The sequence below is a fragment of the Daphnia pulicaria genome, chromosome 3 (assembly GCF_021234035.1).
Source record: "Daphnia pulicaria isolate SC F1-1A chromosome 3, SC_F0-13Bv2, whole genome shotgun sequence".
Taxonomy (NCBI): domain Eukaryota; kingdom Metazoa; phylum Arthropoda; class Branchiopoda; order Diplostraca; family Daphniidae; genus Daphnia; species Daphnia pulicaria.
In genome coordinates, this window is record NC_060915.1 from 11,040,942 (window position 1) to 11,068,183 (window position 27,242).

Here is a 27,242-nt window from a genome sequence, read left to right on the forward strand (position 1 = left end):
GCGCACAAAACGCACCAACACTTTTATTTATTAACCTACCTTCGTTAGTTCGTTGCTTTTTTATATCTTATTATATCTTCTTTTATATCTTCCATGCATCGTCGCTAGCTGTTACGTACTACCTTAGCGACGAGGAATTGATCATACCAATTTTTAATCACGGAAACGAAGGAATGTATTTTTAATCTGCGTTGCTTTCAAGTCGGGGGCGGTACATGATTAATGCTGCAGGTGAAGAATCATAGTCAGGAATCCGGATAGAAATGTCTAACAAAAATCGACATCGAAAAATAAGAATAGTTTCTGCATACTTGAAACTCAACTAATAGATAACTACTTTGTTAGTATTAATAGAGAGGGGGGAGTGGATTACGACTGCAACAAGTTGGGACGTGCGACTGCATTTAGGAGTTACCTAAACGAGTCGTCACTGCGCTTGCGTTAACGACTCGGTGAGAGGACGGCCACAAACGACCTCGTGGCCAAACTTACAAGCAATTCACTATTCTGCCTAGTCGAGAACGGCTCCACATCGATTTAGACGCGCCAGTTTCACACTCCTAATTTAGTCTTGAGAAGGTCTCGGTTATTTTCACTCGATACTTTCATTCATTGCCGGTAATTTTACTTGTGGGCACTTAAGCGGTGCTCCGTGTCGTGATTTTTCGCTTAAGCTTCTCGTGATCACTCGCCATTAACTCTTATCCATTGGCCCCGATTAAGGAGCGATTAACGCCGCGTTCCCGTAAATCGAAATGACCCGCCGCAAACAACCGCAGCCTCGCCCGTGTTACCTCCACACCGGTGAGTTAAATATCGACAAATCACTCTTTATGCGATTCTAGTTCCCATTTTAATGCAGTTTAATATGTGCGTTCAAAAAAATACCCAGTGGAACCCGTGTCAATCGATAGCAAGACAAAGTGCGTGACGTACAACGGGCGTCTATCAACAGGGAAGGAAGAAGAAGAAGAAGAAGAAAAAAAAACGTTAAAGGAAGATTTTTTGTTTTATTTTATATATATATTCCCCTTTCACGTCTCTCTCTCTTTCCCGCTTGCTCCCGTAGCGATCGAGCGTCCTAGAGGAAAAAGAGAGAGAGGGAAGATATTAGGCGGGTCCCGCGGGACGAACCCTGCGCTCTCAAGTCCCGCAAAGGGAATTCGACTGCTGCTCATCTATGGCTGCCAAGTCTGGGTCTGGGCCTTTTTTGCCTACTACACTAGCTAGACGTCGTCGTCGACGTCGAAACAAGAGTGCAGTAGAGCGACTTTGGGGGGGTTGGTATGGGGGACTTTGTTAGACCTTTCGCTCCCGCTCCTATCCGCCCCCCGTCCGCTCCTTCTTCCCTTTTCCATAACTCTCTCCAGGGAGATTTTCTAAGTTGACTAACAAGAAAACTTGAATCTGCTTGAAGCTCTTGGTCCCCCCCTTCTTCACTCACGACCTCACGAGTCGGCATTCAACTCGCAAGTCTTATCACCAACTTTAAAACCATCTATCTAATTAATAGAATCGAGAAAAATGAAATCAAATGGCCTTTACATTTTTGGGGGGATTTTCGCTTTGTGCCATCACGAACCGTCTAACTCTCCTCATTTCTTTTGAATCGCCAGATCCGCCCAATGCGAACGAATACGATAACGACGACTACGGTGAACTGAGTGACGCGGGCAGCGACAGCAACGGAAGTTTCACGTCGGAGGAAGAAGGTCTCATTCTTCTAGAACTCGGCGAACCAGAAGAAGATGAGGACGACGACGACGACGACTTGATGGACAATCAGCTGCTGCCATCGACATCAGGTGAGCTCCACCTTCATTAATCCATATACGTGTGTGTCGTACCCCCCCCCCCCCGCTATTTTCTTTCTCCCCTTTTTCGAGCGAAACGATCGTTATCAGAAATGACGATCCCTAATGGCGGCTCGTCAAAAATCTGCGACTTCATTTGTCGACTCGCATTAGCGCCGAGTTGTTTTTCCCCGTTTTCCTTGTCTTCCGTCTTCTTCCACTTTCGACTCTGCCCCAAATGGTTCAAGACGGCGGGCGCGATCCCTCTTGTGCGATAGTCTAAGCACACAATAAGTAAAGGTAGTAGCTCTTTCATTATTTAAAAGTGAAAAGAGTTGCTGAGAGCTTAAAAGATGGTTGCCTTTTTAATAGCGGATGATGAATCCTTCATCATCGTCATCATCTCGAGTCTCTTTTGCTTCGATCAATAAAATTAAAGAAAATGATTGAGTGCCAAGAGGATGAAAGGCTTTATTATGCACGTATAAACTCCCGTGATGTGTGTACAGGTCCCCCCCCCTTATACCGAACGGGGGGAGGAGGAGGACAGGAAAGAGAAATGATGATACGATATGACGAGCAGTTCATTAAAACAGGATTGTCAGCCAAGAAAAAAAAGAAGAGCTTTTCCTTCCCGGGAAGACGTCCACTCATTTCTCTTTCAGAAATATTTTCTTGTGATGACACGACCTTTTCTTTTCGCTGTGGGACACACGCTGGGTCCGTTTTAGAACGCATCCGATTCTTCGACAATTGGTCCTGTGTGACCAGCCGTTTGGTCTCCGGACCTCGGTGACTTGAGCATTCTTTTTTTCTATTTCTGGGGTTGGTTGTTGCTTTTCTCCTTGAGAGAGAGATTTTTTTGCTGCATCTTTTCGGGAGAAGACGAGAGTTTGTTGTTGTTGTCTCTTCGCTTTTCTGCAACGGCGACATAAAATTCCCCGCGGTTATGTGTTTGGATACTTACCACTAGAGAAGACGGGCCATTTTCAGTTAAGGCGTTGATGATCGCCATATATCTGCGCTCTTCTTTTGTTGACTCTCAACCGGGTGTGGCGTCTGCCGTGTCTAACGACATTGCCCGTTGTTGTTGGGAATAATTTCTGTTTCTTCTTGTTCGTCTGCTTGGCTGGCTGGCCTCCTTTTGATTTTTCCTATTCTCTTTTTTCTTATTGTTACCTTTGACGCGGCGAAGGTGACTTTTTTTTTTCTTCTTCTTTTCCTCCAAACACTCGTCGTGTAGAGGAGATGTGAAATCACAGTCGCGATCACAGTCCCGCCACAAACAGAATGGGGCTCTTAAAAGCCAACCTTGGACCCTTGGCAGCAGCACTACTACTACACCAGCAGTTAAAAGGAGGAAAAAAAAGAAGGAGAATCTTCCTTTAAGAACGTGCGTTATTGACAGTTAAATGCGCTGGGTGACTTGGTTCGCGTCCGTCTCCGGTCGTTAAATAAAATCAAATAAGATAAAAAAAAAAAAGTCTGTACGAGTGGGAGGGTTGAACAAAAAAAAATATAGAGAGAGGCAAAGCTCTTTTTTTTTTTTCTGTGAATGTACTGTGTAGCGTATAAAGAAAAAAAAAGGTGCGGTGACACGAGGCGAAAAGATCTTATCCGATCTCTCAAATGAGACTCCCCTCTCTCCTCCCTTTGGGTTGCCCCCTCGGTGTTGCTCCTATATTCCTCCGATGTGTCTGTGTACTTTGTATCTCTCCCCGAAGAGAGAAAGAAGAAGAAAGCCAGCAGGTCAAAGATGATTGCGATCTTTTGGAACAGTGCGAAAAGAACAACCCCCTCACACACACACAAACAATGTGCATTAAGGGGGAGAGAGAAAAGAAGGGGGGTAAAGATAAAAAAGAATGGCCAAGGATAACACACCGGAAAAAGGAGTGTGTGGAGCTCCGAGGAACCAATCTACCTCATGCTGGGCAGAGTTGAACCAGCAGCCAGTCCACACAAAAATCTATAGGGTACAGAAAAACAGCAGCGAGCCGCAGGAGAGCTGGACCACCTTCTGGGAGACGGGGGGAGGAAAAAAGAGAGCTAGGCAAGCTAGCAAGTTTTTATTCTTTTGTGAAACGAAGCTATAGGACCATCGAGGAATCGTTTTTCTCTAGAATAAAAAAAAAGTTATTCGACTTGTTATTTTTTTCTATCCTCTAGTGTCTATACTGGGCTGACCAAGAGGATTCTCCTCGTGTCCATCTGCATCTTCTGGCCGTTTTCCGCCAAGACACATAAACTCACCTTGCATGTCCCGATCGTTACAACGTTAGCGCCAATCGAATAAAACGAGGGGCATACTTTATAAGGAACTGGGAAAGCCGAGTGTCAGGGTCTTTTCTCTCTCTCTCTCTCTCTCCTCTTCTTTTTTAATGTAAGAACATCAAGAAAAAGGCAGAACATTAAGTATTCCGACAGTTTCTCTCTCACGAAAAAAAAAAAAACGGTTGAGGAATGTCAAAAGTTTTAAAAGGGCCGCCCGGTTGTTGCATCAGCCGAACAAACCTTTTTGACTTACTTTTTTTTTCCATTTTTTTTCGTCTCCCAATAAGTGTTGCTCCGCTATGATACACAAAAGCCGCAAACTGTTGTCCAACGCGGCTGAGAATGGATGCCGCAACTCTGCGATGATGGCATCGATTGGGCATTGTGCGGCTGCATTGTGGTTCGAGAGTAGATTTTAAAATGAGTATCCAACAACGAAATAAAGAAAAATAGAAAGAAAAAAAAAGGAGAGAAGAGTTTTCTTTCTTTTATTCACAGGATCGGCTCCTCCAGGGAGTCTGGGGGAGGTAGAGACAGTCTATATCCACACACACACATTCGTATAGTGGATGTAGAACGACTTTGCATTATTGGGTGTGTCTGTCTCAAAACGAGACTACGTCTATTCTCTCTCTCTCTCCGCTCCCGTCTCACTCCTCCGCCGTAGAGAATCCCCCCTCCATTGCAATTTGCATTCCAAATTGCTTCTCCTCACACATGTTCCACGCCGAGCACGACAGTCCAACAGGAAACGGGTAGGCGGGCAGGATTAAAAAAAAATTCGGTCGGGATACACCGGATCCTGCACGAAAGTGCATCGAGGAGCTGCAACCTGTTTCATACTGCATAAGGAGCTGGTATAGTCATTGCCAGGTCTCTGGTGGCGACTATACATTATTCTGTAAAGAAAAAAAGCCTCTTCTCTTCTCTTCGCCGGGCTGTTAACAGTTTCATAAAAGCGCCGGGAATATTGATGGCCACCGATTGTTACGTGAGCACCGAGTCCTTTCCCAAGAAAAAATAAAAATCCGTAAACGCAAGGAAGGAAGGAAGGAAAGTTATTGAACTTTGATGAGAAACGGTAAAAGGATGGAACCCCCAAAGCTCCTTCAATTCTTCTTCTCTTGCTGATGATGTGTGTGTGTGCGCGCACTTCTTCTTTCTTCGTCAAAAGTCTATCCGGCGGCGGTGGAGGGGGTCCTTCCCATTTTCCTCCCATTCCGGCACTCTGCAGGACAACTAAGCGGACGTAATACGGGGCACGGACGCTTGCGGACGATCCCGCGAGATTTGAAAATCTCCTGGAAGAAGAAGAAAAAAAGTCAAAAGGGCGGCCAGAGTTTCCTTGCTCGGCTGGTTGGGGGAATATCTACAAAATGGAAGACGCTGCCGCCGCTAGTGGACGGATGGATGGATCGAGTAGTGGATGATGAGCAGCAGCAGCAGCAGGATGCAGCAGCTACTTTCGGTCCTTAAAGTCGTATGAGCTGTGCGGCACTGGCGTGTGTGCTGCTGCTCTGCACGCAGCAGTTCTGTGCGCTCGAGATGTGATTAATATGAAAATTCCCAGGAGTGTTTCTAGTGTGCGCTGGGAGGACCGGGAGTAAAGTCAGCAGCACTACGACTTATGTATATAGTAACTTTTGCAGAGAGAGAGAGAGAGAGAGGGGGGGGGGAATACTGGAAGGCGCAAGAGTTTTCCGTGTTGGGCGGACGGGCACCCGGCGGCGCGGGACTGCGCACGAAATATTTCTTTTCTTCTGTTCTCACCTATTCCAAATAAGACATCCGACGTCATCAGCTCAACGTGCATGTGTGTGTCTGTCTGCTGTTCTTTTTTTTATTTTTTATTTTAAAGCATTTCCAGTTTGCGTGTTTTGTTTTCACGAAGAATAGGAAAAAAAGGGGGGGGGTTTCCTCGTGGGAAACGGCGGGTGGATCTCCTCGCGCTAAAGAAAATGTTGTCGACACGAGAAAATGGACAGCCATTTAAAAAATGACAATTCTCTTCTTCGTTTGAATGTCAGGATCGGAATCTTTTCCAAAATAGAAATTCAAAGAAGCGGGCGCGTTCAAAATCTGCTTGGCCCTTAATTATTTTGTAAAATAAAGCGACAGATCCTGTTAGAAAATGATTGAAATTCAGCCATAGCGAAATCTTCACAACACAGCTAGCGGGGGAGAGTAGTCTGTTATCTTGATTCTTATTCGATTTGACTTTGCGGTTTCGCTCCTCCTCCTCCACTGTGCAGTAGATAGTTCTTTCGTGAGTGCATTTGGACGAAGAGAGAGAGAGAGAGTTTCAAATCGCTGGGGGATTTCGCTTCCCAGGAGAAGAGAACTATATAGCTCTCTCTCTCTCTCCTTCTCTCATCCGCTCCCGTTTTTCTCCAAAGTCCTAGTCGCCGTCCTCGTCGTCGTCGTCTCCTATATATTCGACCGTCTCTTTATACTTTCTACTTGATCCCTCGACGGAGGAGCTAAGGCGGCCAGGAGCAGTGTCGTCCCGAGAAATCCCGAAGACGTTCGAGTGAGTCTTTTATAACAAAAAAAAAAAAAATAGGAGAAAAGTTTTTTTTTTTCAGGCTCCTACCGCCCACCCCACCCCTTAGGAGCTCTGGCAGATCCCTTATCCTTGCGCAACTTTTCCCTCCCGTCGACTCCCCCCGTCTCTCTTTTTTTTTTACTCTTCTTTTCTTAGTCAGGTTTTAAGAGCCACTAGGGGCGCGGTGGTGGTGGTGGTGCTGGTGGTGGTAGAAATGAGACGACGGTGCGAGGCTTTTCGCCTTTGGTAACTTTTTTTCTTTTTCTTTTTCCAATTTTTTGAGGGCGTCAGATTCCCTAGCGCCCCTTCACCTCTCACCCAACATCTCTTTTCCCTCTTGATATTAGTGGCAAGCTCTCTCTCTGGCGCGCCCGAGTTTTTCCGCCCGTCCATAAGTCAGAGTTGGCCTGGATCCTTCTCACCGGGGGGAGCCATCGCAGCTCCGCCCCATTTGCGTTCAGTACCGCAGGGCACACATCACAAGGAGCGTAGGAGTCTCTCTCTCTCCCACACTCGTTCTCTCTCAACTCTGCCCAAGGTGGATCTCTCTCGGGGACGGCACGGGACGGACAGATGGACGAAAAGTGTATACACGCGAGACGGGGCTGTGCAAGAGGCTCAGCCAGGGGAAAGAGAGAGGGATGGAAAGACGTCCATCTTGGAGATGAGTCAAGAGAGTCGCTCCAGCAGCAAAACGACGAAGGAAGAAAGAGAGAGAAAAAAAGGGCCGTTGCTGGATGACGTCGTCGTCATCCGGTGTCTCTCTCTAGAGGATATGGCGCATAGTCCTGGCCGGCCCGTCGGCCCAACTTTTATATATATGTATTACGCATTAGACGTAATATCTAACTGCATTGATACATTAACTAGTAGACTATTGGACTGGATATAGTCTCAAAAGAGATAAACTTGGCCATCATCGAGTTGTCTCATCCTGCCCGTCTCCCTAGCCAATAAGTTCTCTCGCCGGACACGGTGTGTGTGTCTCCATACACACAACTCACCTCGCCCAGTCTTTCTGGGGGATTCCAGAGTACTATCTCCATTTTTTAACGATTGACAGGTGACATTTCGACTGCGCACCACTCTTAATGCCCAAGTTAAATAGCGGATAATTGTTATTATTAGCCACTTTTTCTGTTCATTCTTGAATTCCCGTTTGTGTTTCCATTCAAATCGAAAGAATGAACCAACCGGATTAGCTGATGGGGGCTACCACCTACTTTTCTTTCCACCCTCCATTTTCGTGTGGTTACTGATCTACTACTGTAGTTAAAGTACCTGTCCACAATGACTTTTTTCTTATTTTTAACCTATACTCTGGTATACTGTATAATCTGTCGAACAATTTTTTGGCCAAATAAAGGCGGAGGAAATGGCGAATTTGTCTTTTCTTGAATGAAAAACGATCGAAGCAACTTTTAAGCTTCTTATTCAAGGCAAATATGTGGGGGGGGGGGGGAAATAGCATATGGTTGGTTTGTTTGCGAACTACTATCTCACTATCTCGATCCATCAGTAGCATCCAGCAAATGGTTAAATCTTTTTTATTTTAAGAGTTTTTTTTACATCCCTTTCCACCGGAAGTTTTTGGACTTTTCAACTTTTTAAATCAGTAATTTTTTTTCCTTTGACCAAAAAAATGTATCTGCCTTCCTGATAGACCTATAACTACTACTCCAATTTGATTGAGCGAATAGTCATTCGGCATTTGATTTTGTGCGCGTGTTTAAATCAAACTCGATAACCCTTTTTTGATTCGGCATCTATGCATAGATTAAGGATGTGATAATGCAGTCGGTCGATCCCGCAGGATTTCCCTTCGCAACCCCACAATTCTCCATAAAAGCGGAAACTAGAAAAGAGGAAGGAAGAATCTATAATAGGAAACAAACAAAAAAAAGAAAGGAGGGAGGGAGGGAAATGCTTGCCCATGAAAGTCGCGAGATTATCGCACGCAAACAAACAAAGACGTGCAGTATATATATATATATAGTGTGGACACCCATGGAGGGGCTTCGGGAAGAATCCCAGAGATTCCCAATGGGAACTCTATAAATGCTTGACATGGCTCTATACATATTATATCCCACCTCCCTTTAATGCTCCGCACCCAAACCCACCCCACAACCCATATCTAGTTATGTTTATTCATTCAAGCAAAGGAGCGGGCGCATTTTTGTGAACTCGGGAATTTTCTCTCATCACAGACGAAGAAGAAGAAGAAAATGATGAATTTCCAAAAACTAAACAAACAAACAAACAAAATTGGATGGGAATGATTTTTTTGGGACTCCCCCGGCCAAGTTCGCCGGCGATGGTTCCCCAGAGGAGCCGAGCCGAGCTGAAGAGCAAAGTTCTGGGCGCTTTATATCTGCTATTTCAATTACATCGTGACTTGTAGACATCCTCCACCCTCTACCGACTACCGCCCACTACTCCTCACTACAGACAAGTTCATTTAGGTGGGAGGAAGGTGGGGTTGTAGTATTTATAGATGACGCATTTCGAATTATCCTTGGAATTATCGAGTGATTCGGAGAACTTGATTTTTGTTTTTTCAAACTACTGGACGTGATTGAAGTTGGATGGTAACAGATGGCGCGCGACGAGGTACTATCGTTAGCCGTAGCCAATGGCGGCAGACATTAAATTTTGTTGTTTTTTTAGAAACCCGAGAAGTCGCTTCAATTTCTCCATTCGATCGTAAAAAAAACAAAATTCGGATTTGATCTTCCCCCCTCTCCGTCGGAGCTTCTTCTCGAAATGGTAGTCGTGAAAGTATCGAAAGAAAAAAAAACGAGTGGTGACCGTTGACGTCTTGATATTCGGTTGCCGATTGAAAATGGGGGAACCGCTCAGGTGTGTCTTGATTGGATGGGGTGTGCATTTTGATGAGAAAATCTCTTCGTGAAAGATGAGAAGCTACTTGATTAAATCCATGAAACGTCTTCTTCCTCCTCCTTATTTTTGATTCAAAACGTATCAAGTTGTTGGCTCACAACTTTTCCCCTCCAACCGCCCGGATCCGTAAAAATAAAAATAAAATAAAAAACCTTATCGACCAGCCCCGAAACTCCCCGAGCAAGTTCCAGCACCGATGGGTGGTCGACTGGTATAACCTTCGATACCTGGGTGGGCCGCGCCCTCTCTTCTTCTTCTTCCATCTCGTAGAAGAAGAAGAAAGAAGAACGAGTCCGTTTATTTTCTTTCTTCAGATTTTTCTCTCTTGACTTTGGCCAGCAGTACCACCGGGTTCCACCTATCGTCTTGAGCATCACGACTCGGCTCCTCCCACCTCCAATCATCTCTTCTCTCTCCCACATTTTTCTTATTACCCATTTCTCTTTCCTTCTTCTTCTTCTTCGGAGCAACGAAAGAAAGAAAAATAGAGGATAGCTAGATGGTTGCTGCAGCAACACCCACTCATTATGCGCGTTGGCTTCATCAAGCGGATGATTATCCGCTTCAGAGTATCCCAACCGGAATGGCTTTTCCCTCCCACGAGGTATTTCTGATCCTTTTTTTCTTTCTCCCTTGTGCCTTTTTTCTTCTTTTAGCTGGGCCATCCTCTCCCCGTACGCATTTTTTGTTCGGGTGTTAAAGGTGAACTCGTGTAGCTCGTTCGTTGGAAATGGCCAGGTGGCGCGCCATTTATTTTTATTTTTTTCTTCTTTCCCCCTTATCCCAAACATCTTCATCATCTCCTTTTCTTTCTTTTTCTTTCTTTTTTCGGGCTCCCCGATGAAGTCGTCAAAGTCGAATAAGTGGAGGAGGTTTGCTCCTGCCAAGACTGTTGAGGCTTCTGGTGCGCTCCGACAGGTGTTCCATCCGCGCCGTTATTATCCGTTTCTCTTTCTCTTGTGTGTTTCGAAACGATCAGAATGGAAAGAAAAGGAAAGAAAAAACCTAGTTGTACGTCTCAGGTTGTTGTTGTTGTTGTCTGCTCTGGAGCAAATCGCTACTTGCATGTTCTCACGTTCACAGTTGGAGGAGCGCGCTGGGCAGACGGGACAAATGTGAAAGAATGCGCGGACCCTGCTGCAACTTGTTTGTCCGCCCGCTGCCCATTCATCGCGCGCTCTGGCCAATTTGATGCTTCACTTGTTTTTCTCTATGTGCGTCATGTACGCGTTTTGCGACTGGCCGAGCTTTTTGAACAAATGAATTTCTTAATAAGAAATTCCCGGCCGCAAATGGAACGAAATCGATGGGATGTTGAGAGTTAGGTGTTGTTTTGTCGGAGAGCCTTGAGTGAGGGCTCGCGCTCGGGTTTTCTTGGGAGGATAATGACGTACACCCTTGGGAGTCTCTTGCCAAATATCTCAAAGAGGAAAAAAAAAGAACAAAAGCCATCGGTACACCAGTCTAATAATCACCAGAAGAAGAAGAAACAACCTGGCGAGTTATACAGAGAGCCCCGAGGAGGGTATGAAGAAACTTCATGGCTCGTAAGAAAAAACCGGTTTCCCATCATGAGGGCCGGAGAAGAGCACCCATCCAAATGGGCCTCGATGAATTTACACAACAACAATAACGTCTTATATACTCCGCCAGGCCAGCAAAGTTGGCCTCCTCCTCCTCGTACACACACGGAGCGGAGAGCCCAGACGCGCGTTTAGTTCACAAGAGTGGAAAGAAAGAAAAAAGAGAAAACGGACGATGTCTCAATTCATTGGGTGGTCTCTCCATCTTCCTTCTTTCTTATCTCTTCTTCTTCTTCTTCTTCTTTCTTTCGTTTTTTCCAGGGTGATTATTAAACAAGAAAAAACATTCTTCTTCTTCCATCCGACTGAGAAATGAGAGAGAGAAAGAAAAATTTCGGTTTCATTCTTTTTTTTTTTTTATCATCTCCTCCATCTTTTTTCGCCTCCTTCCTGTGTTGAAGTTATACACACAGCGGCAGCACAACTGCTAACGTCTTTCTCTTCGTAACGAGATGTTTTCCCATAGTCTGAAAAATGAAATAAAAAATAAAGAAGTAGGGACGAATGAAAAAAAAAAATTTGTTTTAAAAAAAAGAAAAATACCAAAATCGTGGCGGAGGAGATTCTAAACTCCGGGGAGGTCTCCGCAACAACAGCGCCGATAGGAAGAAGAAGAAGAAGAAAATAACCGGAATTTTTTCTTTTTCTTGCTCGGATAATGGCCAGGGTTTTCCTACACACATACAAGTGAGGTCTCGCTATACTGCTATAGCATGTGGGGCGATGATTGGTGAAAGGCCTCGACATTCTTCAGCCTTCTTTTTTTTTATTTATCCATTCCGATGGCTGATGACTTCCATTCAGGACATGTGGGAAAAAAAGAAGAGGGAATGAAGGCCCGTAGATTTGAAGGAGCCCCATCAATCGATATAATACAACGCGTTTGACATCTCGGTCACTGGGCGCTGCGGTGGTGGACTGGCCCACACCCCGTCATTTCCTGTCCGGCTTGACACACACTCTGTGGCTAAAACTCGAGTCTGTACCTCGATTACTCTGCATGTATACTTCAACCCTTTTTCATGATTTCCTCCCAAGAAAAGTATTTCGGACAACTCCTATTCGAGGGATGTGGGTAGTACCACCCCGGGGTCGTAAGGTCGACACATTATCAGCTTGTAGACGTCAACTGCTAAATATAGTTACAGCTACCGGTATATAGACATTCAGGGGGGAATATTTAACAACAAAAGATGAAAATGAAAAAAAAAAGAAAGGGAAGAAATAACCCCCTAAAGTTTTTGTTCATCGTCGTCGACAAGTGCACTGACAGATAACATAAAGTCGAAAAAAGTTGAGAGACTTTCGTGTCCTTTTGGCTCGACGTGGATTGTCGTTGTGTGTGTAAGATTTTTCTCTTTTCTAGACTTTTTTCTTCTTCTTCTTGCCTGTTGTTGTCACGGACAATGGGGTTTTGGGGCACACAATAACAAATGTGGTCGGGGAGGAAGAAGGAGGGACCGTTAATAGTGTGCAAGGGCGACTTGTACATGTAGATGTATTTCGTCTAGATATCTCTGGCATCTTTGGGATGGCACCAGGGGGAGAAAAATATACATACACATCTCTACCTCGAGGAGAGAAGTGAGGCACCAATCTGTGAGCGTCTTAGCTCGTTCGTGCCCAAGTCACCGAGTCAGAGACTTTATACCTTTTCAACTGTTCATATCTATCCATCCCAGAGATATTTCTTTTTTTCTTTTTTTACAATCCCTCCGGCCGCCCACAGAACCCCCCCATCTATTTTTTTACTGTGATGATGTGCTGTTGGGTTCCTCGAGTTTTTGACCCCCATCTTAAGAAGACTCTTTTTTTAAAAATTTTATATTGGCCTGACTCTTGAATGAATAGCCAGCGCCAGACAAACTATGGGCCCAGCTCCATGTTTATGTGCGCAGGCTCGGGTCTCGTGTTCTCAATCAGATCCTCCAATTCGTCAATGTATCGCCTTTTATATTGGCCTATTTGTCCACACAAATAATAATAAAATAAAAAAAAAAAGGAACTTTCTTCTTCTTGGCCGCCGCCGCCACCGCTGCCGCCGCCCGCCGACATTTATTCCCAAGAGGGTCGACAAGTCGAGTGCGCCGAGTACCGTACTACACCAGCCAATAAGGCATACCACCACATCCACCACTACAGGTGTATGCGTCTATTGACCACCGCATTTTCCGGATTTATTAGATTTTCCCATTTTTTACTGTGTCTGTACCATTCCAAACGCATTGGTCTTTTATATTTTATGACTCTGAAAAATCTCGATTGAGCTGGAAAAGAAAATGTCAATTGGATTTTCTCTCTCGACTGACATCAACTTTGATTAGAGATGTGTGAGAAGGGAAACCAAGCTGGAAGAAACTTGTGTTGCCACCGTCTTAACTTACAATCGGGGCACCTGGCCAAGTGGAAGAAATGTTACAAGCTAGTATAAGGAGCCAGTTGTTGTTGACTGACTAAGGGTCGAAAAAAATGGTAACCACCGAATCTCTTTTGCCTTGAGTAGAGCCTTTTAGGACACAGTTGACGGGATAATCCTCATCTTCTTCCTATATACCTCGGCTACTGCCATTCTTCTATCCCCCCCCCCATCCCGTGTGTTACACGCTTTATTAAACCTGAACAGTAGAAGACGAGAGCCCAGTTGAGTGAGTGAGATAAGGGCCTCCAGATAAAGTGGAACGCTATATGCCCGATAAATAGCCATTTAGCTCCTCTTATATATAGTTACTTTTTCTTCCAACCCTGGGAGAGAACAAGAAGCTTTTTGGAGGGCTAAGATTTCCATCGACGATGATGAGAAAGTAGCAGTCAGTTAAGGGTGGAAAATGTTCAAAAACGTCTATGGCAGTCGCAGTCAGTCAGTATCCGTAAGTGGTGGCCGGACGACTCTTTTTAGTCGAATTGTTTTTTGTTTTTTTTTTGGCGAAACGATTCCGACTTGGAAAATGAAGTCATTAAAAACAAGGCCGAGCGCCTACCTAAACTGTTATAAGAGCAGCGCCATCCAACAACAAGATGAGGGGAGAAAACATTTTTTCCGTCTCTATATTATTTTTTATTTTATTATTTTTTTCGAAAGAAGAAGAAGAATGCTGTCAGACGGAAAAGAAGAGAGATAGTATAGATGTACAAGAATGGGGCGGAGCGGCTCAGCTTGTGACTCCCATCACCGTTTCTCAGCGGGATGTCTTCTTCTCCCCCCATCAGAAGGAGGCGGAGGAACCCAGCGACTTGTTGCTTTTCTTCTTCTTCTTCTTTTCTACCTTTTTCCTATGTATATCTTGGCTCTCTCTTCTATCTACCTACCTATACCTAGGCTTATGATGAAAAATGAGAGGGTGCTCCACATGTTGCCACCCCACATCGGCCTCCCACCTACCCCCGACCGCTTCTCCGACTACAAACAACTTCTTCTTCTTCTTCATAATATCAACGGCCGACGGCGGCCGACTGTGTGGGACCTTTCGGGCTCATTTATTTACAACTTTTTCTTTTTTTTTTTCCTTCAGAATTTTTATTTTTCTTCTCTCGTGGATTTTGTCGACGCATCAGTCCCTTCTCCAGTGTGTGTGGACGGTTAGATTTCCATGAGCCAACCCCCTCCTCGCCTTGCCACAATCTTCGAAATCATTTTTTCGGCATTTTTCTTTGTTTATTTATTTATTTATTTTTTAAAACAACTTTTTCTCCGTTTGACTTTTTTGGCCAGCTCTCCTATCTCCGTCTCTGCCTTTACCGTGTTCGCTTATTATTATAGCGTCCAAGTGGACCTTATTTTCTGGTTGGGGTTTTTCAGGTGGATGGGGGAGCAGTCGAGTCTAGAATCTTTGATGTGTGTGTGTGTGTAAGCCCTCCTCCCTATATAACCACTACCGCCACCATCATTATCTCTCCCCCAGGTGCTTCATCTGCCTACATATACTATACAGTCATCATCATCGTCGTGCCCTTGTCTTGCCTGCCTGCCGGCTTGTCATCAAAGTATTTTGACCTTTCACTTTGTTGCCCTCGCTCTGTAACGTATAGGACGTACTTGTGTCTATATCTTTCACTACACACAGCACAGCACGCCAAAGAGGAGGATGAAAAAGTTGTACAACACAAATGTTTTAGCCGTTCGCGCGAAATTTGAAAAGGTCGAGTCGCTTTTGGAAGAAGGTCGAGAAAGACAAAAAAATTCCTTTTTGTCTTTTTTTGTTTGTTCTATTTTAGGGATTATTTGTGTTGACGTTTCACCTGCGTGTTTTATGAGATGCAATATTTAGGGTACTAAACACAAAAGGAGGATGAACAATGTCGGATTTTTTAAACAATGAAATATCCATAATAGTCTCATCTAACCTGAAAATCCTGAGTCGTTTCCTTACGGAGAAGTTGAAATCCTTATTGATCCTGGAGTAGGAAGACTTGATAGAAAAGTTGCAGGTATCACATTCGAAACTTGGAGTCAAAATGACGACTGATCAAACAAACAAAAAACTGATGAGGATGTCATAAAAATGTTCGATATCCAGCGACTATAAAATATTCACGAATGACTTTTTTTTGGGTAGAAAACGAAATAAAGGTGCGCTGTTCTTTTCCTCGTTCGTCTCTTCACATCATCATCATAAAAAAAGCCAACAAACATAAAAATCACCAAACAAGAAAAAGGGACCCCCATAACTAGATACAAGACGTTAGTAATAAGTGCGGGCATTTTGAGATCTCCGGTCGGTGGAAAAAAGCAAACAAACACACACAAAAGAGAGGAATTGGATAGGAAAGTTATTAGCTGACCACCCGGGTGTAAATCTATCCAAGAGAGTCGAATCCCGCCGTGAGTGTCCCGCTATCGTGACGGGAAATATCAACCCAACTAAAAAGAGGGGAAAAAAAAAAAAAAAAAACAAGAAATAGAAAAAGAAGATGTTAATGTCAAATGGAAAAAGATCAAGTCAACATCATAATCGCCCAGTCAAAAAGTCATCAACTGAGCTCCTAGAGCTTTTGGATTTGGTCGACTCCAACTTGGACCTCGTCCATCGGCGCTCACGTCCACCACCAAACCCGAAAGAAAAATAATATCCAACTTTTTTATTTTTGAAATGTCTTTATCTTCTTCTACATTTTGACCTGTGGAAAATTCTTCTTCTTCTTCCCCCCTCACTTGGAACCGCCGCCACTCTACATCAAAGGGGTTCCGCGCCGAGCGCAGAGAGAGAGCAATCACGCGCATTCCCTTTCGACTTCTTCTTCTTCTTCTTTCTTCTGTTGGGGCTGACACAGACAAGTCAGACAGTTGACTCTCTCTCTCTCTCACTCTCTGCCGATGGAACTCCCTCCAATAATAAAAGGCGCATTTCTCTCCTTCTATTTTCGCCGCTCTCTCTCTCTCTCTTATAGCTGAGGGAGAGAAATGGTAATAATAATAAAAAGAAAAAATATTGAGATGTAGTTGTTGTTGGACATGTGTGTGTATATAAGGGAAAGAAGAAGGCGCGGGAGAAAGATTGTCGGCGAAATGGCCCTGCTAACAAAGAGATGGCCACAAAAATATGGAACGGAAAAAAAAAAAAAAGGCAAAAGAGGAGGAACTTTTTCTTCTTATGGGAGGAGGGTATAGAAGTAGAGATGTGTAGATTCATTTTTTTTTCTTCTTGTCCCGAGCTAATCTAGATGACCCACAGGTTCTCTCCTATTTTTTCTTTTTTCAACAAATGCCCGCAGACCTTTTTTCTTTCTTTCCATTTTCGTTTCTTTTCCCTCCTACCCATGCGAGCCGGAGTAGTTGGGATGGATCCATCTCATTTTCTTTGCCACTCGTCGGGTCTCTTGCGCTATCCGACTGTCTGATGTCTTCATCATCCTCCTCCTCTTCTTTAGCCGGGTGTTGTTGTTGTTGCTGGCTCTCGGTCGGGCGAAAGAAGAGAGGAGTTTCCAACCGGTTCTCTCTCTCTTATATTAGATTCTCCTTTTTTTGGTGAGGAGAAAAAAGAGTTGCGGGCCGCCGCGACGAAAACTGTCGGGATTTTTCTTTCGTCCGTTCACCGTGTGTGTTGTTGGCCCTTTTTGATCGCCGCCCTGCGGTTTTTCTTTTGGGTTGTTGTTGTTGTTGTTGTTGATGGCCCGTTCTCCATTTCTCGATGCGTTTGATGATGATGCACTGGCTGGACGGAAGAAACTGGAAGAGATGGAAGGCAACCTCCCACGACCAAAAACTCACTTGATTATTAGACACCGGCGTCTCGACCGTATAGTTTGATTCGCTGCTGGTGGCAATACGATACTCTTCTCAAACTCTTTTTCCTGTTTTTCAACAGTCTGGCCCGATACATGCAAATTGGCTCCCTAGATAGACGGGCCAGATAGGCAAATATCTAAGTGAAATCCGGTTAGAGTGGTTACCTATTTTTCTCTTTTTTAAAAGAAAAAATTCCAAATTGCCACTCGATTGTGTAATAGACCAGAGGTTTTAAGGTGATAATTCTTTCACCGATCAGGTGATGGACAATTGAGTTTGAACAAACATTTCTCACAATTGCTGTGCGCGACCAAATTCAAACGCTAATTATTCCGGCGTATAGTTACAATGGAGCCGAAATGATTTCAAAATCCCAGAAACACCTTTCACTTGTGCCATTATTTAAGGAGCTAGAGATATTCCCCCCTCCCGAAAAAAGAAAGAAAAAGAAAATCAAAAACAACAGAAAAGAAGACTAAGATGGAGTGGGGTGTACGAATATAGAGACGTAGTTGGAAGCGCGGCGTTTCTTTTAGATTGTCAAAAAGGAAGATGTCTGTGTGTGTTGTCTTGGCCCTCGCGTTGTGGCTCGTTTCGTGCTGCTGGAAAAAAGAAGAAGAAAAAAAGGCAAAACGAAATAGAGTTGTTGTCTAGTGGGACGATGGCTCTATCTATCTTTCTTTTCTATTCGTTGCCCAGGTATCTCCGCTCATTAAAGCCACGAGATTTTTGTGTGTGTGTGTGTGTCTGACTCTCTCTCTCTCTCTCTCTTCATTTGAATGGTTGATGTCTTGTTTCCAGTCCTCAAACCGAGGGGAGCCAAAAGGTAAAAAAAAGATGGAGAGGAAAAAGAGATGAGAGAGACTCCCCCTGGGCTTATTTGGCCCTTTTTTTCTTTATTTCTTCTTTTGGCCTTTTTTTCTCTGTGGGTTCTATATAGTCCCGCCCCAGCGTTGACTGGCCAGCGTGTAAGGTTTTCTTATAATAAGAGCTCGTGAAAAAAATAGAAAAAGGAGTTGCGACCACCTTTTAGCTTTTTGGTCATCCGTGCCGACAGTGTATGTATGTCTGTGTGTGTGAATATCTTGTTGAATCACTCTTTGAACAACGGAATCAAAAGGACGGCGACAGTCTCTCCTCTTTACCTCACACAGTCGTGCTGTTGGACAACCGCAAACAGAGGCCAATTCAATGGGGTTAAATAATAACATCGTGTATGTACACCAGTGCGTGTGCAACATACAAAAGGACCAGCCAACGGAAAGGAAACGATATTTCCCGTCCACCGTTTGGAACTGTAATAACTTTTCTGTCGGTGGTGGTCAGTGTAGTACATTCAGCCGAACCTTTGGGGGGGTCGGAGCCCCGAAAAATCATCAAATGCATATACAAAGAAAAAGAAAAAAAACATATTTCTTTTTGAAAAAAGAAAAGAAAAAAGGGAAAATTTATTCTGATTGAGTGTTCGAGCGAGAAGGCGAGCTGAGGGTGCCTGGCATGATGTCTTGGGTGGGGTGTGTGTGTGGGTCTTTTTCAACTTTTTCTGAAAGAAATAAGAAGAGCTCGTCTTCCTCCTCCTCCTTATCTGATATGGCCACTCCTTCGCCACCCATCCGTGCTCGAGTAGGTGGAAGGAGGGAGGAGGAGCGAAGAAGGTTAGGTTCTCCCCCCCAGCCGAGACTCTGGAAGAGACTCTCCCAAGCAGCAGCAGGAGAAAGAGACGACCCAGCAGCTAACGACAGGGGACCCCAGCTCTGAGACTCTTGAGGAGAAGGAGGACTGTGGCTGTCCAGCTGAAACAAGTTGAGAGACGGAACGCAGAGGAGAACCACAAGACGACTCAACTCGGTCGAGTCAACACGTCCGCCAACCAAACGCCAGTTCACTTCGCCAGTTTTCTTTGATTATTTGTCGTCCCTTGTTCGCCCAGCTTTTTTTGAAAAGATTCTGATATCTCGTTCTGACTTTGGTTTTGACTCTCCTCCGTGTCAGTTTTTGTTTGTGTTAGTGCGAAAAGGGAGAAACAATTTTGGGTCTCTACACCCCCGGCCCGTCTCTAGTTACACACGACCGACATCTGTTTTTGTTCACTCTCTCTCTGTGTGTTGTGTGTATTATTTGAACTGCAACATCTTTCGGCTCGGACGGGCCCTTAGAATTCGGTGACTGGTCCGAAACAACAACCCCCCAAAAAAGGATTATTTGACACCTCCTCTCGACTGGCAGCACTCGAAGAATAAGAGACAACTACTCAGCATTTGACAAAAGAGCTCAATTAGCCCCCCCAACACACTTATGTGTTGGACACTCAACAAAGCAAGTGGATAGTGTGTGTAGTGCCCTTTGTTTTTGATAAAACACTCGGAAGTTAATCCCGTCGGTAATAATTGACATCCATTGATCGCTGAAATTGTCTGAATTGGGCAAAGATGAATGAAAAATTGGCTGATTGGTGAATTTTTTATTTTCCGAACAGAATTTCGTCGACGGCAGGTCGGAAAAGAGTCGGACAAAATGCCGCCAACCGACGGGCAAGTGGTCGTGTCGACGCCGCCCAACAACAACAGCAGCGGCAGCAGCGCCAACCACAGCGGCCCCGGTGGCGACTCGAACGCCGCTTCGGCCGCCAACTCGGCACTCTCGGTCCCGTTCAGCTGCAACTTTTGCCAGCGCTCCTTTCCGCGCTTATCCCTCCTCAAGAAACACGAACAGGTAAATTAAGATATTCATTTTTCCTTCTGACTTCAACCAGAAAAGAAATTGCAAGGACAATTGATGAATTTGATTTGTCCATTTTTTGGAAACTGACAGGCGCACAGCGACGAGATGCCGTTCCGCTGCGATTTCTGTCTGCGACTCTTCAAGCACAAGAGGTCCAGGGACCGTCACGTCAAACTCCACACGGGCGACAAAAAGTACCGCTGCCAACACTGCGAGGCCGCCTTCTCACGCAGGTTCGTTTCTTCTTTTTATTATTTCCTCCCGTCTTGTCCCGCGTGCAAAACAGGACAGAAACAAAAAATAAAATAAGATCGGTTGATGAATTATGGACGTGTTCCGACCGACCAGAACTTGTGGACAGGTGAACGGGACCGTTCCCCCACCAGTATCTTAATTTATTCCATTTTTTCGCGTTTTTCTTTTCGATTGGAAATCAATTGCACGTTTCCCATCATAGCGTTTCGTCAAAATTTGATATTCTTATTGAATAATTAGTGGGTTACCTTATTCGGATTGTAGAACTGGAAACCAATAGAAATTTGCATTTTAAAATAAAAAGATGATGAATTTTCCCGGATTTGAAATATGTTATCAAATTTAAAAATGAATTAATTTTTAAATTTTCTTGCAGCGACCATCTGAAAATCCACGTCAAGACGCACGACACTCGCAAGCCGTTCCAGTGCAGCGTCTGCCAACGCGGGTACAGCACGGCGGCCGCTCTGACGTCGCACATGCTCAACCATCGACGTGAGTCCGGCTCCCGCTGCGGATCACTTTGCTCATCCAGTTCCAGCGTCTCGTCCATTTCGGTCGCTTCCACCACCTGCTCGTCGGCCATGGCCACGCCGGCCCACGGACGCAGCCTCTCCTCAAACGCTTCGACACCTTGCCCGGCCTCCCTGCCGTCCTCGTCGCCCGTCTCACCTCCGCCGACGCCGACCAACGACGCCCCAGTTGTCCAGATGATGGGCCAGATGACGGCCATCGACAAACAGCAGCCGCCGCCGTCATCTGTCACTCCGCCCATGGAACCGCCCAACAGTCCGTCAAGTCCGCCCATTTCGCAATTCCAGGTAAAAAAAAGATTCCACACATTTCCGTCCGTCCGACCTCCGCCAAAAGTCCTGGAATTTAACGTTTTAACTAAAACAAAAAACATTTCCCATCGTCTTTGCTTTACCTTGACCAGAACAATCCATCGAAAACGGAAGTGGTGGATAAGTCGACTGTAATCCGACCGGCTTTGGAACCGCAAACTGTGCTGCTGAAATCGGACACGGACGGCAATAATAAGGAGGGCAGCCCAAATGGGACCCAGGCCGCCAAAGTTTTACCTATCGCCCTCCAATGCCCGTACTGCGCTAAAGAATCCTTCACCTCATTGGCCGCCCTCAGCCTCCACGTCCAAACTCTTCACGGTAATTTATGATTTTATTTTATTTTATTTTAAATTTGACCTGTAAATCGGATCACAGACGTTTCTATTTTTAAGGCCGTCACGGGTTCATCAGGTTTCATTTTCCGGTTTGATTTTTATTGAAATTTTAGGACCCTTGAGTCGCGGTGTTGGCCACAATGGCGTCGCTGATCCGGTCCAGCAGCAGCACGGACTCCTTTACGCCTGTCAATTGTGCACCTTGCGCTTCGGCAACCTGCCGGCCTTGCAGCAACACACCTTGTCGGCCCACAGCCTGGCCGATGTTCTTCGACTCTACTGTCCAGCCCCGCCGGGAAAAATCGGCCAGCCCATCGAGCAGCCGGACTCGCAAAACTTCCCGACCGATCTGAGTTGCCCCAAGAAACGGAACGAAGCGGAAGAAGAAGGCCGTTACTCTTGCCCGCAATGCCCATCTGAATTCAAACAGTCCGAGTCCGAAGCTTTCCAGGCTCACATGGCCGGGCATTTCGTGTCCAGCTGGAACGAGTACGGTTGCTCGTCGTGCGTCAAGAGCTTTCCGACGCCCGACGAACTCCAGAAACACTTGCTGGACATGCACGCCCATCATCTCTACCGCTGCGCTCTGTGCAAAGAAACGTTCGACTCGAAAGTCTCGATCCAAGTTCACCTGGCCGTCCAGCACAGCAGCGAGTCGAAACTCTTCCGCTGTACCGGTTGCTCCGCCACCGACGAAGCTTCTTCCGTCTTCCGCACCGAGGAGGAATTCAACACCCACGTCGCCGTTGCCCACACTTCGAAAATCCTGCCCGTCAAACAACAACAACAACCCGTGGCCCTGCTCAAGTGTCCGTTCTGCCCGCAGTCCTTCCCCGTCGAATTTCTGCTGGAACGTCACATTCACCTCAACCACCAAGACCACAAAGTCCCGTTGGCCGTCACACCGAACGAACGCCCAGTCCCAGTTCCAGCCGCTAAAATGGAGAAGACGGAAAAGGTGGACAGCAGCTCGGCGGCCTCCACGGTGCTCAACTTGAGCCTCCATTGCGCTTACTGCGGCGAAACGTGCAAGTCGCGAAGCGAGCTGGAATCTCACATGAAGAGCGCCCACCATCCGCCGGGCAGCACCAACGTCCCATCCAGCGCCAATCTCCTGCTGTCGCCGGCCGGAAACGGACGGATCAAGTGCAACATTTGCGACGAAGTCTTCCCGTCGGCTTCCGTCCTGGCCGAACACAAATTGTCGCACTGCAAAGTGTCGGGCGCGGCTGTTTGCGCCCAGTGCCGCATCCCCCTGCCCACCGAGGAGGCGTATTACGCTCACCTGCAAGCTCCGCCCCACGGTCCCAGCGCCACGCCTCCTCTGACCTGTCTGGTTTGCCGGCAGACGCTCAACCTTCCGCTGGAAGTCGGCCTTCACGCCCGCTTTCACACCGCTTCACACGTCCGTCCGGCCGGCCCTGCCCAGCCCGAGCCGTCTCTCTATCCGTGCTCCTTCTGCCAGCGCCATCTCGAGTCGGCCAATCTCATCGCCAACGGGATGGCCCTCAACGGCCAGCAGACTTACATCTGCAAAGACTGTCTCCACGTCCACAATCAAATGCTGGTTCACCAGCAGCAGACGGCCCTCTTCCCGACTCTGCCTCAGCCGGTAGCCGCCGCCAGGAGCTACCAGTGCATCAAGTGTCAGGAGATTTTCGCCAGCGAGGCCGAGATCCAGTCTCACGTGGCCAGCCATTTGGTGTCGGAGGGATGCCTGCACCCGTGCCGCCTCTGCGCCCGCCAATTCGACACGCCCCTCAAACTCCAGGCCCATCTGATCGAACACACTTTCGCCGGCTGTCCGGCCTTCGCCTGCTACCTGTGCGGATGCCTCTTCACGGCCGCCGTCAACCTCCAGCGCCACATGTTCGAGCAGCACGGCGGCGCTGCCGGACTCCGACCCTACGACTGTTCCCGCTGCCACCTGAAATTCTTCTTCCGGGCCGAGCTGGACAACCATTTGCTCAGCCACGTCGAACCGCCGCCACCACTCACCGGTGAGTCGACGGAACGGTCGCCGCAACCGGAAGGCGAACCCAAAACCGTCCAAGTTTCGGAAGGATCGACAAGTTTCAACGAGGAAGAAGAAGAAGAGGAGGAAGAAGAAGAAGAGATGAACGACGAAGACGACAACATTTCGGTGACGTCATCTTCGCATGCCTCGGAAATCACCTTGTCGGATGCTCAGAAGGCGGCCAATGCCGTGCCGGAAGAAATCTCGGAAGAGAGGAACAGCAAAGATTCGGAAATGTCGGACAGTTCCGATTCGTCTTCCCTGTTTTCCTCGACGTCGTCGACGTCATCCGCCGTGGCGCGCAAGGAGCAGCTGCCGGAATTATCGCCGTCGTCGGCCACCAGTCCGTTCCGCTGCGACCGTTGCGACCAGTCGTTTCCGTGCCTCAGCAACTTGCAGGGCCACGTCCGCATCCACACGCAGAGCCGTCGGTTCACCTGCCCGGAGGCCAGCTGCGGAAAGGAGTTCGCCCTGCGCCGGAATCTGCACATCCACATGCGCTCGCACACGGGCGACCGGCCCTACTCTTGCCCCGTCTGCCCCAAACGCTTCGCCCGCAAGGAGAACCGCAAAGCCCATCTCAAATTGCACAGCGGAGTCAAGCCGTTCAGTTGCCCCGTCTGCGCCAAGACGTTCGCCCGGAAGAGCCACTTGGTCGAACACGGTCGAACCCACTCGTCGGCCGGCGATCCGTTGACGCTCAACGGCAGTGCCAAGACCCTTGTCACCGCAACCGTCGAAACCAACGCGACTGTCGCGGAGGAGTCAGTTGATATCAATTAGCCAAAAACTACAAAAAACAAACTTATGAATGATTGTATATTGGACGCCATCGGTCGTTTATGTTAATTGCTACTATATTTACGCTTGTATGAAGTTTGATTCTATTTCTCGTTTTTTTTATTGCTCACTGATGCGCGCGCGTGTGTTCTTCAATCCAGAGTTTGAATAAATTCCGATTCGTTATTCTCATTTCAGTTCGTTATATTTCATTTTCAATTGAGCATCGATGGAATTGTATCAATTTTGTGGGTGGGTGTGGAGTTTTTACTTTGAATTGAAATAAAAAGAAAGGGAACGCCATCTAACATCTATAAACAAGTATCTCCTCTATTTTTTCGTCTGCTTCTCCAGCAGTCGACATCGTACGAATCGCTGTCATAGTTTTGTCATGCGGAAGGTAATCAATAAAAATGAATATTTGTTATTTTTTTGTATTATCAGTCTAGATTTATTATAGGTTTGTCGTTGCAGATACTGTGTTTACATGGATATCGCCAAAGTGCACAAGTTTTCAAGGATAAAACGGGCTCACTTCGAAAACTTTTGAAGAAACATGCGGAGCTCGTGTACATCAGTGCCCCCCACCTTATTCCAGCAACCAGTTCACCAGCAATTTCTAGTGAAACCCAAGATAATGAAAATGTAGAAGTGAAACCCGACGAAAAAACGGAAGAGCAGAGAGGCTGGTATTTCAGCACAGAGGCGTTGACATTCAATTCACATGATGTGACCGACTTCAGCTGGGGACTGCAAGAGTCGATTGATGTGATCAGTAAAGCATTTGAAGAGCTCGGACCATTTGATGGAATTTTAGGATTTTCTCAAGGAGCTGCTCTGGGCTCAATTTTATGCCATCTTCTTGAAAAAGGAGGTGAACAGCCATTAACACATTTTTAGAACTGTTGTATCAAGTCATTCTTTTAGAGTTACCTTTTTCATTCAGGTTTGCCATCCTTGTGTCTGGCTTCCGTTCAAGGCTAAGCCCTCATGCACATTTTTATGAAACCAAGCAAAATGTTGCCACATTACATATAATTGGAGAAACAGATAGAATTGTGGAAAAAGGTAAGTTGTTTGTTCTCCAATATAATCTTGTAAAATTAGATGTGTAAGATTTAAATTGTGACTGTTTCTTTCTGAATTAGAAATGAGTGAAGAATTGACAACGTATTTTGAATCACCGCAAATTATGCACCATGCAGGAGGTCACTATGTACCAGCAACATCAAAAGAAAAAGAAAGCTATTTTACTTTTTTAGAAAAATTCTAATTTGATGCTGTGCATTAGGGAAAATAATCACTGCTCATGAAAACCCTCTCATTCAATGGTATATATATTTATTTGGTATCTAGTATTACACAGTTATATAGGATTTCAGGAAGGAAGCTAGAATATGGGTTTTAAAATATCCAAATCCTTTGATGATAATTGTTGTTACTGAAGAAAAACTTAGACACATGGTAAGCTGAAAGAAATCAATATCAACATCAAGATATAGGTGAATTTAGTAAATTTACGAAATACTTATTAAAGCGTAGCTACAGCAAACGAGTTTTATTGTCATTATTCCAGTACTGTGGTCTTCACCGTGGCCATGTTGACATTGATTTGTGGTTTTCTTTTGCCTAGTCAAGGAGGATGATTGTTTAGTGTTCCTGATAATGTGTTTGGAACTGTTTGAGGATTTGAAGACTGGCTATTACTGGTAGTCGAAGACAAGATGAAAAATTTCGAGAACCCACATTGCGGCATGGCTTTGTACAACATTTTGCGGAACTCCTTGCTGCAGAGAAAGTACATGCAGAAATTCAGTGCAAAGTTGCTCATTTCCAGTAGGTTGGCCACGGCGCGAAACACCTGGAAGCTGTGAGAGTCCTCCAGCTCTTGATCGTAGATGATTGACAGGACCGCCGACGGGATGTTGGTGATGAAAAACAGTACGATTATTGACAACAAAAGCGTTAACAGTTTGCGTTCCTGTTCAAGGTTGCGGTCTGAGCGCCCGTTATTCCCGTTGGCGTTCGCATTGGGCTGCCCGCGCTGCATCTGCCTGCGCGTTTTGACGACGCCGTGGTATTTAATCAAAATCAACATGTTGAGGATGACCAAGATTAGACCAGGAAGGAAGCGAACGAGACTCTCTCCTATCCAAACATAGGCCGTCCAAAGGGGGTGTGCTGTCACGTTCCTGTTCTCCAAGTACTGGAAACGACACTCGCTCAAATTTTTAGCCATCATTTCCTCCTCGCTGTTGACCACCACATACTTGAGGATGCAAAGTGGAAAGCTGACGATTAGGCCTAGCAAAAAGGATGTAGCGACGGCCATTTTAGCTCTGAGGGGAGTGTGGATTTTCGGGAACTGGCCCGCCAAACAGACTGAAGTGTATCTACATCAAGAACCGTGAGACCGGTGTTAATACATAACGAGAATAGAAGTCGACCTCAATGAAGCGGGCGTTACCTCTCAACGGTCAGAGCAACAACATTGAAAATGGAAGCGGCCATGAAGGTGTTGAGAATGAACAGTTCCAGATGGCCGTAGTAAAATGCGTTCCAGTGGCTGCAGGCCACTTTTTGAGCCAACCGGATCCACAAGGGAATGGAAGATAACAGAGCGCCCATATCTTACAGGGCCAGCGCCGACAAGTAGACTGGAATCGCACCTATTTTTGGACCCATCCCAAGCGTTTTTGAAACAGTTTATTATTCCATTCAAAAAAGCATCTCTCAGCAAGTACACTTTTGCTTCTCACCTTCCATTCGAGATCGTCCGACTACGAATAGAATCAGAATATTGCCAATCAAACCGAAAGTTACAATCGTGGGGCCGACGACTCCGTAAATAAATGCGAAAGCGTCGGCGGCGTCGCTGTTTACGCCGGGTACCGGACTAGTCGAATCGGATGGATCAAGTTTTCTACGTAGATGGGTCGTTGGCGGCGTGGTAGTATGTGTATT

At 46.0% G+C, this 27,242-nt stretch overlaps 3 protein-coding genes across 6 annotated transcripts; 2 read left to right on the forward strand and 1 right to left on the reverse strand.

Annotated features, from left to right (window-relative positions):
• Positions 1 to 567: 567 nt before the first annotated feature.
• Positions 568 to 24,470, forward strand: LOC124328263 (zinc finger protein 26-like). Of its 2 annotated transcripts, XM_046786972.1 has the most exons (7): positions 568 to 804; positions 1,617 to 1,805; positions 19,799 to 20,034; positions 20,134 to 20,276; positions 20,675 to 21,119; positions 21,236 to 21,464; positions 21,595 to 24,470. In XM_046786972.1, exons 1-7 carry the CDS (start codon positions 756 to 758, stop codon positions 24,279 to 24,281), a joined length of 3,978 nt encoding a protein of 1,325 aa, XP_046642928.1. In that variant the 5' UTR covers positions 568 to 755; the 3' UTR covers positions 24,282 to 24,470. The 2 variants fall into 2 exon arrangements, with proteins under 2 accessions (XP_046642928.1, XP_046642929.1); XM_046786973.1 differs by lacking the exons at positions 568 to 804; positions 1,617 to 1,805 and adding an exon at positions 18,445 to 19,702.
• A 147-nt stretch (positions 24,471 to 24,617) lies between these two features.
• Positions 24,618 to 25,602, forward strand: LOC124328397 (esterase OVCA2-like). Its single transcript, XM_046787164.1, has 4 exons — positions 24,618 to 24,678; positions 24,753 to 25,152; positions 25,206 to 25,346; positions 25,427 to 25,602. The coding sequence occupies exons 1-4, from the start codon at positions 24,670 to 24,672 to the stop codon at positions 25,549 to 25,551; spliced, it is 675 nt and encodes a 224-aa protein (XP_046643120.1). The 5' UTR covers positions 24,618 to 24,669; the 3' UTR covers positions 25,552 to 25,602.
• Positions 25,600 to 27,162, reverse strand: LOC124328394 (probable G-protein coupled receptor B0563.6). Of its 3 annotated transcripts, XM_046787162.1 has the most exons (5): positions 27,038 to 27,162; positions 26,746 to 26,947; positions 25,986 to 26,671; positions 25,807 to 25,907; positions 25,600 to 25,747 (listed from the first exon to the last, which is right to left on the reverse strand). In XM_046787162.1, exons 2-4 carry the CDS (start codon positions 26,904 to 26,906, stop codon positions 25,846 to 25,848), a joined length of 909 nt encoding a protein of 302 aa, XP_046643118.1. In that variant the 5' UTR covers positions 26,907 to 26,947; positions 27,038 to 27,162; the 3' UTR covers positions 25,600 to 25,747; positions 25,807 to 25,845. The 3 variants fall into 3 exon arrangements, with proteins under 3 accessions (XP_046643118.1, XP_046643117.1, XP_046643116.1); XM_046787161.1 differs by having other exon boundaries at positions 25,600 to 25,907; XM_046787160.1 differs by having other exon boundaries at positions 25,600 to 26,671.
• Between the last annotated feature and the right edge of the window lie 80 nt (positions 27,163 to 27,242).